Raw genomic sequence first — 14370 nt, 5'->3', positions numbered from 1 at the left:
AGAGTTAAACCAGGTATATTGTGACTTTGAGGGATTATTTATTCTGCAAACATCAGTTAAATTAAGTTTAGAGGCCAAGTGAATAATAGAATCATTAAAACGATGTCCCCTTAAAGGAAGACGATCTAACCACTCATCAGGAACTACATTAAAATCCCCTCCGATTATAATCTTATCAGTCATATAAAGTACTTTCCATTCCTCAAATTTTTGGTACAAGATTGAAAGACAATTATTGTTTTTAATCTTTCTGTTATATCCATAAACACACACCAGTATGTAATTAGTCCCATTAACATCAGTAACAACCATTAGCCAATGACCGTTTGTATCACTCCTGTGGTCAATTATATTTCCAGGTAACCTGTTAAATAAAATCATCACTCCAGCCGAATGTGATGTTCCATGGCTGAAAAAAATGTTGTCTCCCCATTGTACTTTCCAGAACTTAGTGTCTGCTTCTGCAGAATGAGTTTCTTTCAGAAAAACACAATTTGCTTTTTGTTCCTTACAAAAAAGAAAAATTGCCTTACGTTTCACATTGTTTTTTAGCCCCCTAGCATTTAAGGATATGAACAATAACATTGAATGAGCAAAGATAGAATCCTTAAGAAAATGTGCAAAGGAATGCTATATCGATGCGCAGGAGTGAGTAACGTAGCCCTTAACAAACATATTTAGTGCAATAGCTCACAACATTTTGAATATAACCTGAGACAGCATACCTACTGAGGACCGAAAACCTGCCTCCTGTCCCTCCAGTTAATTACTGCGGTGTTTTTCACGTTATTCCGGGTCCACTCTTTTGTTGTCAATCAGCGCGAAGCCTTCCTTCAGAAAAGCTCTCTTCCCCTTTCTCCTGGCTTCTTGAACCAGTGGCCACAGCTTGGAGCGAGCCTCCCGGTCCTCCTTGGAGAAATCCTCTTTGAAACGAATGTGCATCTCGCTGCAGACTCTCGCATCTTTGGACTTTTTCCAGATCTCGTCAGGAACAGTCCTCATCCCGAACTGAATGATGATTGACCGCGGTGTGTTGTTGGAAGTAGCTGCATTACCCTTCATACCCAGCCGATGGACAGTGTCTACTGAGTCACGCAGCTTTTCCACAGACAGCGGAACAACTCTTGTGAGTATCCCGATCACAGCTTCTCTTGTGTTTTCTCCTTCTTTTTCAGGCAGACCATTCATCCTCAGATTCCACCTCCGTTTGTAGCGGGCTTGCTCCTCGCCAGACTTACGTAGTAAAGTGTTATCTTTCAGAAGATCATCAAACTTTTTCTGAAGAGCAAAAATGTCTTTCTTATTTTCTTTAGCTGCTTCAGTGTTTGCTTCAATGCGTTTTTCAAACTTTTTTAACAGCTCTGTCTGTTCATCCATTTTTCCGGATAAGACTTGTATTGCCTGGAGAATGGTGCTGCTGCTATCCTCTGCCATTTTTGTTTCGCCATGAACCTTTGATTTCTTTGGATTCGGTCCTTTAGTTGGTGTGTGGTCCCAATATATTTTGTGTCCCTTAGAGTTGTCCGCTTCCATGTCCTCAATATCCGAGTCGTCACACGCCTCACGGAGAACTTTTAAGTTGTAATCGTGGTCGGTCATGCTAGCAGGCACTTTATGTCAAAAGTGTTGGTAACTGGAGAATTAAAGTAAAATGTGACTATTTAAGCTTCTATAATAACTTAAAGTGTATCATGAATAAGCTATTGCCTGTCGGTTTTGCAGTCAAGGACTCAAATCTAAACTTTGTCTACGAGCCTGCAACGTTGCTGCTTCTCACTCCGCCATCTTGCAGAACCCGGAAGCATTTTTTGGATAAAAGCGTCCGTTAAATGCAATGTCATACAACGTAATAATGATACTGTGACGGTTGACGCAGAGAAGCCCGCGAAAATGACGCCGGATATGACGTCATATGACGGATGACGGATGCGACGGATATGCACCTGAGCCGATCGTGTACCCGAGCCGATCGTGTACTGACACCGTGGCCGTTTCTCAATCGCGAGGATACTGGCTTGGTAGTTGCATACTTCCAAGTCACTTCCTTCAGAAACGAAGCAAGTATACTTCCAAGCCACGGCTTCGGAAAACGAAGAAGAATGGAACAGGCTAACAAGTGTGCCACTCTCTCTAACGGTTTCAACATAAACTGTACCGAAAATAAATACCTCACAATGTCTATCTAATTATGAACTTTTTTTACAGTACTTTCTCGCAACACATTTTTGGTGATAACAAATGTAACAAAGTCACATATTTATCAAAATATGTTCTACGCCACTGCATACTTACATTTAAATCCGTGCTGCGTCGGTTCAGCCATTCTCCGCAAGGGTTTTTGAAATTGGTCCGTGCGCAAAGCATTGTGGGGATTTGAAGGACGCAAATTTTACCCATGTGCAGCCTCGAAATTACCCCCAAACCAAGGATGTGGCCTCGGTGGAATTCCAGGTATGCTGGAGATTGGAACAGTCCTTCGGCGGCACTCGATGTCCTTGAAATATTGGCTTGGAAGCCAGTTTCCTCCATGGATGTATAATAAGAACGTTTTTGTGCCTTTATGCTTTTTTCTCTCCCCCTGGCTCTTATTGGATGTATTATTTATGTTTTTTTGTCTTATTGTGAATGAATGTCTTGCACTTATGTTGATAAGTTGATGATATCCTCACCGTGCTTTTGTATGTTTCAAAAATGTTCAATAAAGCACTTATAAAAAAATAAAAATAAAAATAAAAAAACAGTATAATAAGAACTGGAAACAGCGTGGGAGGCGGGGCCTCATTAATTCCTATGAGAGTTGCTCATTGGCGCATGATGATAAAATGGCCCAACTTTTGAGAGGGCGAAACGTCAAAGATTACCCGGCATGCCTGAGAAGTACCCGTAGGCGCACTTCCTGGGGGCTTGACGTCGGTAGGCAAATGCGCTTTGTGACACAAGTGATGGGCCGTTTCTCAATCGCGAGGACACCAAGCCCCCAGGAAGTGCGCCGGACTCTGATGAAAATATTCGTGCTGGCCAAACGGCGGTACTACACTTCCGTTTGGTTGCTAGGCCCGGAAACACTTTTTCCCACCGACTTACATGGGGAAAGAATGGTCTGTAAATCGTTGGATTTTTTTTTTTTAACTAAATAAAATACCCAGTATGAACACTTGTATAGCCCTTATCAAAAACATTCGTTCCTCAAGTTGTAAAAATGTGCTAATAACGTTATTCTGAGAGTTATTTCCCTCTGCATTATGAACGTGCATCTAACCCATGGGACCGCGCCGCCCGGCACGTTCATGTGATGTGACGTGTCACATCACATGAATCAACAACTTTGACAGTTTGCTACAAAAGGTAAGAGACGGAAACATATTGATTTTGTAAACTGCCTCCTTAATGTCTGTATGTAATGTAACATGTTGTCATATAAAATAGTAAAATAAGCCAAACTACTGAACAGCAACCGCTACTGTGGCTAAGCTAATGTTGGGTGTTTGCTCAGTAGTTTTCCATACTTTTCATAGTTAACCAAAATGCTAGAAATGTATGCATGCCAGCAGTTCTGCAATGTTAACTCTGTATGCATTAGCTAACTTTCTAGAAACCAGACTTTGAATTTATAATTCGTTTTATATATATTTTTTAATTTAAAATCTATAAATGTGAGATGAAAAAACTAAAAATGACATATCTTTTTCACAACAAATGTCCAATGCAATGTCCCTACCATTGTAAACGACGATGCATACAGAATCTTCAAGAACACATATTATTTTTAAAGAGGCCTGAAGAGCTAATCATTTGTACTTTATTTATAGATGGCAGAAATAGCCGGATCAACATCCAATCCAATCCTGAAGGAGAGTGGGCAGCCCGCCATACTTGGACAAGTTGCTGTATAGTTCTTAAAAGAATCTTGTATTCATTTTGTTTCAGTAATTTGTTGATTGCATACCTTTTAATTTAATATGTACCTTATTTTTACATCTGATAAGTGAAATCAGTTGATTGTGACCTTATCACAAAAAGTCAGTGAGTTAATACATCCTGCTTCGTAATAATGCATGCAATCGTCATGAGTCATGCATTAATTAATGTAATATTAATATATAATCTTAATCCTTACAAAGTTTCATCATGATTCTATATACAATTATAGAGTTATATGTAATATAATATAAACATTAAACTTGTGTAGTGTTCGTAAAACAATTTGACAACTCGCCTTTTTGTAAAAGATGATCACCAGTAACCACTTTTTTCTCATTTTTCAATATATTTTATTCTATCTAGGTCCCAATGTGTGGATAATAGGGAGCAGCTACGTTCGACGTGGGGAAGAAAGAGCCAGACACCGCATGGGAAGCAACCTGGGTCTCAATTGCCGTGTGTGGTGGTTTGGCAAGGGTGGTCTGAGGTGGAGGAACCTTCTTCCCTTTTTCTATCAGTCCTTGAGAGGAAGAACAGTCCCGGATGTCCTGCTCATCCACTGTGGCGGCAACGACCTTGGCAACATCAAAGCTGTGGAGCTTGTCACAGCGATGAAGCAGGATTCTGGATTCTAGCCTCAACAGGATATGTATATTTAACAAAAATAACTTTTAAATTTTACAGGGCAGTCCTCCTTGTAAGGATGTCTTCACTTACTCACACAATTTGTTTTAAATGTGTAATTGAATTCAACTGTTTACTCACATTCTGTGTTCTTCCTCTCTCTTAAACTTTAGTCCTCCTGTCTTGTTTCTCTCTTTCCCTCACTCATCTTAGTCCCCCTGTTTTGTTTCTGTCTTTCCCTCACTCATCTTCCCCAGCCTCACCCAGCTGTGGTGTGTCTGTTCTCTTTCTTCTCAATTTTGGATGTGGCCCAGGAGGAAGCGCAGCCACTTCAAGACACTGGCACGGGCCTGCGTGCTGACGACACGACCGTCATCGGCCAGAACACAGACGGCGACGAGACGGCGTACAGAGAGGAGGTCGAAAACCTGACATCTTGGTGCCAGGATAACAACCTCCATCTCAACGTAAACTAAAGCAAGGAGCTGATTGTGGATTGCAGGAAGCAGCAGAGAGAGGGACACGCCCCCATCGCCATCAATGGGACTACGGTGGAGAAAGTCAGCAGCTTCAGGTTCCTCGGGGTCCATCACGGACACGGCTGCATCATGGCCTGGTACGGCAGCTGCACCGCCCTTAATCGTAAGGCTTTACAGAGGGTGGTGAAAACTGCACAGAACATCACCAGGACGGAGCTGCCATCCATGGAGGACCTTTACTTCCAGCGGCTCAGGAAGAAAGCCCTCAGTTTATGTTTATGTTAGAAATATTTTGGTACATTTGTTCCTATTGCAGGATATTTAAGTTTCCCATGTACTTTTTAAATTAACAATAGTATGTTCATCTTGATGTTTAACTTGTAATATTTTAATCATCTTTGTTAGAAATGCTGTTTCCACCCCAGCCTCTGCTGCTGAAAGATTTTATATATTGTTACTGAAAGTGCTTATCTTGTAAAAAAAGGAGAAATAATCTTAAACAAAACAAGTGTCTCAATATAGGGAAACAAACTGAAAAAAACATAGCAATTAGATCAGAATCAGAATACATTTACATTGTTACAGCAGAAAAGAGCCTAAGACAGCCTAATGTTAATTAAAGTACGTATAAAAAAAAGTATTAAAGATTAAAAACAAGAAATTATAATAAAGAAAGTTACACATTTTACAAAATACATATCCTGTAACAGTTTGGAGAATTTAGCAGCCAGCTATATTACACAGTTTTAGTGGCATATATATATATACATGGTTGGTATTTAACAACAAGGGGTGTTGTACTGTGATATTGGTATTTATGGGAACATTTTACACCTTTCCTTCAAGTATTATACGTTTTAGTTACTTGTTGGGTACTTAACATGAATAATCACAGTTACTATCCTTTTACTCCATCCCATTTCAAAGAGAAATAGGCTATTGTTATTCTAACTCCACCACAGTAATCCATCATCAGCTTTACTTCTTAGATAAAGATTTAAATCACAATTGATCATAATTCAAAATACATATATTTTTATATATTACCAAGTGGTTTCATGTACAACCTACACAAGTATTATGCTAAATTCAGCTCTGTTGCTTGGATATCACTAGATCCTGTTACATCAGCATAATATAAAAGTACATAACGATTGATGTCTACATTAGCATAATTACTAGCTAGCCGCTAGCTGCTAACTGCCGCGGCCGCCTCGTTAATATCAAACTCCATCATATAACAATCCAGTGCCATGCTGTCATGAACGTGCGGTGCTGTTACGTGTACGCAAAATGACGTGCTTGATGTGAACGAGCATTTTGGGGGCATGGTTAAACTTCTCAGGCATGCCGGGTAATCTGTGAAGTTTCGCTCTCTCGAAAGTTGGGCCATTTTATCATCATGCGCTAATGAGCAACTCTCATAGGAATGAATGAGTCCCTGCCTCCCACGCTTATGGCCGCATTTTACAATAAACTTACGTTGGGTCGCTTAAAAACAAATATCGCAATTCGAATCGCAATATTTGTCAGAAAGATCGCAATTCGATGTTTCCCCAAAATCGTGCAGCCCTAGTCACGAAGTACTCCACTAGCCCCCCCTCGACTTTCCTGAAGTTGAAGCTGGTGTCGACAGCACGACAGTGGAACCTAAGAATGTGGGGGAACGTCATCCAATCCAAAAAGCAACTCAAAACGAGAGTGAATACCAACAGAAGAATATTGCTTTTTGGGCCGCTACCCACACGTTTAGCTGTGTTGCTCATTCCACGAATGCACAATCCTTACAAGTTGTACCTTGTTGTAAAGGTGACTAATCAGGCTTTCCAACAATAGAAAATACAATACCAATTGGTATTATTAAAGGGGAGGAATAATCGACCGAAATAACGTTTCCAAATTTTTTTTAAGAGTTTATATACAAAATATAGAAATAATTTTGTAAAATGTGAACTATTAAGTCCATGCCCGCACTGTGCTGAAGACGCGCTGTTGTTCAGAAGAGTGAGGGTTACCTGCATTGGGATAACAGATGATAAAAGCTGAGGTGCTTTTCCCGATGGCTTCAATGAAGGGCCTCATCTCTGTGGCCCCCAAGGCACAGTTCAGACCAATGCTGCAACAAAGAGACATAACCAGGGGGAGACTGGAGGTCAGACTCACACTGCAGCATAGAGGGGGAGGGGAGGAAGTCGTTGTTTTAATATATAGTGTGTGTAGTTAGTTGTGTGTTAACTCACCAGAGAGGGTTAACGTGGGACAAACTCACTACGAAGGCTTCTCCTGTCTGACCGGAAAGAGTTCGTCCACTCCGGTCCACGATGGTCCCTGAGATCTGTGTGATGAGAGGGACAGGAAAGAAAGAATAAAATAATACCCACAGTTCAACCTTGGTAAAAGCGCCAATGTGTTTTAAACAATTGTTCAAATGGTGATCAATTGAAATTAAGAGAATATAGAATATTTTAAATAGAATATTTATAAAAAAGATTTGTACATGCAAACAAGCAGACTAACAACCAACCCTCTAACCTAGGCACAGACATTGATACAATATCACAAACTTACAAAAATAGGTTTCCTTTCATAGCTCTTTTCAAACAGCAGTTCGATGGCAAACATGGCAGCCTGTAAATACAAAAATAAAGAGGTAAACACAAAGACACAATATCATGGTTACAACTTAATGCAATTAATCTGGTCTCATAAACCTTAAGTCAGATGTGGAGCATATTCAGGGGAAGTACTCAGTAATTTGAAAGACATCACAGGCCACCTTAAAGAGAATTACAGGTCCCATGTCATGGCCATTTCTACTGATCATAATTCCATTGTTGAGGTATACTAAAATAGATGTATACTGTGCAATGTTCCAAACTCACATTGGTTTCTCATACAGCATCTCTATCTCTGTATAGTATGTGTATTCACTCTCTGTCCTAAACGGCTTGTTGGAGCTCCTGCCCCCCCCTCCCTGTGAGCCCAGTGGCCGTCTGCGAGACAGCGAGACACAGCGACACCCAGCCCGAAACACACACACACACACAGCCTGGCTGGGAGTTTGTGTGTGTGCTCAGGCTGGGTTCCGTGGTGTCTTGCTGTCTCGCCGACCCCACACCAGTGAGCCAGCTCACACTGTCCACTCCTAGCAGCAGCGAGCCTCGCTACGTCCCGCCGAGTGTGTGTGTGTGAGGAAGTCTGCTGATTGGTCCAAACGTAATGGCTCCGCGGACGTTACGTCACTATAGCCAAGAAGTAAACAATGGAAAAAGATAAATCTGCAACGAGGCGTTCTGGGGCAGCATAGACAGGTCTTTTCTGTGTTAGAGTTTTACTCACTGCAGGGTGTACTTTGAGGGTTTGTGACTCTGCAGACCGTTTACATGCAGAAAAACCTTCATAACACACAAGGGGACGGGTAATAACCAGAAAAGCATGACATGGGACCTTCAATATTAAAGCTGAGTGTATCAGCTCATAAGTATTAATAGTATATCCTCATGTATGTTCAGTTTAAAAATGAACAGAGAATGAAGAAAGTGTCTAATATATAAGGTGTCTAAAAAGTGTCTAATATGGAGTATAAGTAAACATTTTTCTCTTTCTTTTTTGCAATATAAGTAAACTGAAAAAACCCAACCGGCCACATCATCGTACTGAAGCCTCTGAATATCACACTCTAGGTGAGAAGACAAAAAAGCAGCATCTACATAATAAATCAAAACCTTTTAAACTTCAGATTCTTACTTGTTAACATTTATTTTGCCAATTTTATTTTCTCAAACCAAACGGTAATAAATGTAGCTAAAGCAAGACAGCAGTATTCAGTTAAAGCCTAGCAAGCCTTAAAGTCCATGTAATGTCCAAAATAAATGTTATTCTGTGTTAATAAATCGCTTCATCACTTTCCACTGTTTCATTTGACATATCAACATCAATGATTCTTTCCATAAATACCCCCCAAATAACATGAAATGTGTGCCACTTTCCCGTGTTATTCCGCTCCGGTAGCAAAAAGCTTGCCAGCCATTAACCCAGCTGTGTGACGTCACACGTGGCAAACACCAGCCCCGTCTGGATTGTTTGTTTTGTATCCTTCCGCTATTTTCGCTCAACATATGTGTAACCGGACCTCGCTAAACTTTTTTTATCTAACAATTCATGATGGGGAAGCGATGTGTAATTGTGAGCTGTGAATGTTTCCTGATTGCTATAAACATTGATCATGGGTGCTGGAAGATTGTGCACAAAACTCGGGTCAGAATTAAGTTACTACAGGTGTTATGCCAGCTTGAGCTAAATGTCACCAGAGTACAGTGAACTTGCCTAGTGACTGAAATATATAAAAGTTGAAGTGAAATAAGTAAGGCCAAAAATGAATTACGTCTGAATATCTTTATTATTTTTACCACTTTTAATTATTTGTGGGCTCGCACATATACCAAAATAGACTAATGTACACTGCAATAAAGATCAAATGTTACAAGTGAAAAATTAACAAAAGAACCCTTTTTTATTTATCAAACAGTAAATTAATACAATCTTACAAATTTGCGATTTGGAAAATGTTGTTTTATTTACATGTTTCTTTGGAAAAATAATATTGTAAATGATGTACTTTGTAAATTATTTACATCATGCGAAACCATTTTAACCAGTTCAGCTGCATGACTTATGTCAAATTACAGATTTGGCCATTGAAATCCCTGATAGCGGCCTCCCGGTTCAGGGTAAGTCTTCCGTATCTCGGTTACAGCACATGCAGGCAGCGGGATTCTGATTTTTGGGCCGAGTACACCCCAGCACCAACGTACAAACTGTCGATAAGCTGTATATCGATACTTCCTAATGAAAAAAAAGTATACAGATTATAAATATATTTGGAGAAAAATAAAATGTTATGTAGTACTATTATGTAGCAATGGTTACAAATTGGCTTATAACATGATATTTGTATTTTACTTGTACAAAATAAATATGAGGTTTTACATGACTGCTTGACAGAATCATAGACCTCTTATATATTTCCTCACATGTGTAGTTGTTTCTTTTCCCAAGCATACATTGAACTTGCATACACAGAAAAAATAAAAGCCAAGCTGTTTTTGACTGCTTGAAAGAGTTTAATGGTATCTTTAAAAGTGTACCATATCTGTAGCGACTAAAAGTATTATATGAAAGCAAAGCTGCAATAGGCAGTTGGGTCAATCAATATTTACTTACTGGTGTAGTGGGCCATCAACTGCTCTGTGTTGTTGTTTGTATTGAAGATACGCTATTTTCAGTGTCCAAACACTGAGACAGCCTTCTCTAAAGCCTGGGTGGCTAATAATGCACCTTGGTTTCTCGTCGGTGTCTTCTATCTGGCAGAGTCCTGCACGGGTCTGATTTTCGAGACCCGCTCCCGCCCCGCACCCGTGACGTGCAGTACCGAACCCGCCCCGCTACCCGCACATATTGCCAATTAGTTCTGCAACCCGACCCGACCCGCCGGCACATGATCCGCAACCCGACCCGAACCCGCATATATAGGCCTATAAGCAGTGACAACGTGCAATTATTAACACACGCAGTTGCATATTTGGCTCAAAAAGCCTGGGATGTTGTTTATTTTCTCCATCTAGGATGACACCAAAAGCCTCCCAGACGTTGGATTTCGCTCTTGAGGAAGAGTTATTGAAAATGCTGTATTCTCCCCTATAGAGAGCTTCACCTCAGCCATTCAGAATGTGGTGCGCTCAGCAGCAGATAGATGCACTGCAGAGGTTATGATTATGCTCGGTAACGCGGAGGAGAGGTCTGAGGATTTAAACATTAAACTAAATTATTATTGTTTAAATATATTTATTATGCAACACCCGCAACCGGACCCGCATCATCTTTGTTTTACCCAGAAGCGAACCCGGAAAAAAGCGTTTGAAAAAATACCACCCGCAAATCACCTTTTTTGCGGGTCACCCGTCGGGTACCCGCGGATACCCGACCCGATGCAGGACTCTGCTATCTGGTCAGTAGGTTGCAAACTGTCTATTTGTTCCATCACCTGCCAGATCTCTCTGCAGCATACACATTCATCTGCAGTGGGCATGCTTTCACAGCATTGACATGTACACCTGAATATTGTACATAACATTAAAAAACAAAACAATATCTGCCGGACGTGTGAGGAACAGATGACAAATTAAGATCGACATTTAGTGCAGGTCAAATTAAATAAAACAGAATTTACCATTCAGTATTGCCGACTCGAGTCTCGCCGGCTGCGGAATCCGCTTCTCTTTCACAAGTTTCTGCCTCGTTGTTCGATTGCTGGGCAGGAGGCTCGTACTTATAAGGCAAGATGCCTTGAAGTGAAAGGCTAGCTGGTTGACTCTCTACTTCTGTAACTGTATCCAGATAACCCACCGAATCTGAGCTTGAATGATCGCTGTCGCTGTCGCTGTCTGAAGTTATCGCGTTGCTTGCCATTCGGACTGATTTGATCAAATGGCAATGTTTGCCACGTGTGACGTCACCGCTCGTTCGGGAGTGATCGGGGGCGTACTCGGCAAACTTCGGAACCAACATCGGTTTTTAACGTATATGTCATTTAATTATGACGAAACTTTAAACATTTTTATTTATTTTTATTCTGGTGATATCTAAACTACATGTTAAAAAACACCTGTGTTAGATGCATTACATGGCCTTTAACTATAGGCACAGCTACTCATCCCAAAATGAACATTGGCCTGTCCTTCGCTTCCATTATATTCGAGCAAAGGTACAAGAAAAATGTGCTTCTGGTTACTTTTAAGTGGGATAATCAAATGTGCATGTTTACATTTACTTTCCCTGTTTACTTTAGCTGTTTCTTGTCAGTACAATATGAGTTTTGATTAATTTGATTAATTTATTTTGATAATTTAGTCTGACCATTGGTGTGGAGCAGGTTAGCTGCACCAAATTCCTGGGTGTGCACATCACCGAGGACCTCTCCTGGAGTAACAACACCACGTTAATCACCAAGAAAGCCCAGCAGCGCCTCTACTTCGTCCCCCCATCAAACCGCAAGACCCTGCAGCGCATCGTAAACACAGCTGAGAGGATCATCGGTGCCTCACTCCCATCACTACTGGAAATGTACAACACCTGCCTCACCCGCAGACCACTCAGCATTGTGGGTGACCCCACCCATCCCTCCACTTGCCTCTTCACCCTTGCCAGGTTCCGCAGCCTGAGGTCGAGCACAACCAGACTGAAAAACAGTTTTTTACACCAGGCTGTCAGGAGGCTGAACTATCTCCCCTCCATCCCCTCCCTCCTTCCCCCCTCTGCCCCCACTGGAACCATAACTCCCCACACACACTCAGACACTCAAATCCAGCACCAGACACTTTTTACGCTGCTCTGGACAATCTGGCAATAATGCACATTCTATGGACAATCTGCACATTCTATCTACAATTTTGCACTAATGTACATACTCAAATATTGAAGTGGCTGTTATTTTGTATATATTGATTGTTGTGTTTTTATTTAGGTCTTAATGTGTGCACATGTAAAAATGTGTCTTTGATTCTATGTATATATTAGGGCCGGGACTTTAACGCGTTAATTAAGATTAATTAATTAAACAAAAATTAACGCGTTAAAAAATGTAATGCATTTTAATCGCACTTATTTTCGCACCGCGGAACGTTTCTCACTGGATGAGTTTCAGGGGTACCGATTATACTGGAGCACCACCTAACGTTCATGACTTCAGACAACAACAAACCACAGTGAACAATTGTCAAACATGAACGAAGAAGCTGATGAGACCGCTTTGGTTGGTCCCGTGGATGGGACATTTTGTTTTAAAAAACGGACGGATGGAAGCGTCAATAAGAGCACGGCTGTTTGCAAATTATGCAAAAAGGAATTCGTATATCACCGCAGCACATCAAGCCTCAAGTATCACCTCAATGCAAAACATATAGCAGCTAGCGTGGAAGCTAGCGTGGACGTTAGCCCGACTCGGAGTACAAGGACCCACACCCAATTCGCGTTGATAAAACAGTGGCCTATGCAACAGAGAGATTTTATTTTTCATCAGGATATTGGAAGAATAGGAGGGATTGAGGTCAATCACTGGCACTTTTTTATTTTATTTTAAATGGTACACTTTATGTTGAACTATTTATTACGTTGTTGGTGCAACTGGCACTTTATGTTGAACTGTTTATTGTTTTGGCCAAGGTTATTGAGAGAGTTGGACTGAAATTGATTCGATTTTTTAAATCAACTGTTGGTAAATCAACAAAGTCTGTTATGGCCTCTGAAGCAACAGAGAGATGTTTTCTAATAATTCTAATTTCCAATGTTCTGAATGTACTTGAAAGTATTGTGTTTTACTTAAAAAACAAAGTGTTATAGTTTACAGAAGGTCTACCTACCTATAGGCTACCTGAATAGTATTTTCCCTTGAAATGTACTATATTCCTAAATATGCTATTGCTACACTTTATGGCAAAAATTGCACTTTTCTGTTGGTCTTGGTTAAGTACCACCTTGAAAAAAATAAACAATGTTTTGTTGCTTAAGCTTAATTATTCAGTCATTATTCAATGGTATACTAAAATCCATGTGAAACAAATTGCTTCTCATTGTTCTCAGGTCAAATATTTATATGTGATTAAAAATGCGATTAATTGCGATTAATTAATTACAAAGCCTGTAATTAATTAGATTAATTTTTTTAATCGAGTCCCGGCCCTAGTATATATTATATATACATATTTGCACACATATTTTTATATAGATTGCTTTATATTCGGGATTGTGGGAAACGGTATTTCGATCTCTCTGTCTGTACACACAAACTGGAAGATTAACAATAAAGTTGACTTTGATACCACTACACAATCCAATATGATGGCGAGGGGAAGATGTTGCGAAATGCGTTGTTTCATTTCTTTAGTCTTTTGCTAAATTATCCCTTTAGCTCGACCATCGCTAACAGCCATCCTAACTTTTGTCTCGAATGGAATGGTCTTGCGAAAATCATAAGATATGAAACCGAATCTCTAGTGGTGGACACAATACTACCGTTGCATGGTTATTTACCGTCATTTCAGCCAACCCTATTGATCCATTGATGGTCATACGTTAACAAACCTTGGCGTTGGCTGTATCAAAGATGGTTTCCACCAGAAGGATGTCTGCTCCCCCGTCCAACAAACCTCTGACCTGCTCCGAGTAGGCTTCCACCAGCTCGTCAAACGCTGGGGAGGAAACACACACAGTCAATATGTTTATGATCAGGAAGGATTGTAATTGGCTGTCTGCTGTGCATAAAGAGGCGGCATGTTACATACATGCAACA

General features: G+C 40.5%; 1 protein-coding gene across 1 annotated transcript in view; it reads right to left on the bottom strand.

Annotated features, from left to right (window-relative positions):
• The window catches only part of mtr (5-methyltetrahydrofolate-homocysteine methyltransferase), a 78216-nt gene that overhangs the window by 44049 nt on the left and 19797 nt on the right, over positions 1 to 14370 (bottom strand). The window contains exons 6-9 of the mRNA XM_079658888.1: positions 14163 to 14269; positions 7593 to 7652; positions 7265 to 7359; positions 7040 to 7140 (exon numbers count right to left, since the gene is read on the bottom strand). Coding sequence (XP_079515014.1) covers positions 7040 to 7140; positions 7265 to 7359; positions 7593 to 7652; positions 14163 to 14269 — 363 coding nt within the window. The remainder of the gene's footprint in view (positions 1 to 7039; positions 7141 to 7264; positions 7360 to 7592; positions 7653 to 14162; positions 14270 to 14370) is intronic.

The sequence above is a fragment of the Notothenia rossii genome (genome assembly GCF_949606895.1).
Source record: "Notothenia rossii genome assembly, chromosome: 11".
In the NCBI taxonomy this organism is placed as follows: domain Eukaryota; kingdom Metazoa; phylum Chordata; class Actinopteri; order Perciformes; family Nototheniidae; genus Notothenia; species Notothenia rossii.
This window is presented reverse-complemented; position numbering and strand designations above follow the sequence as displayed.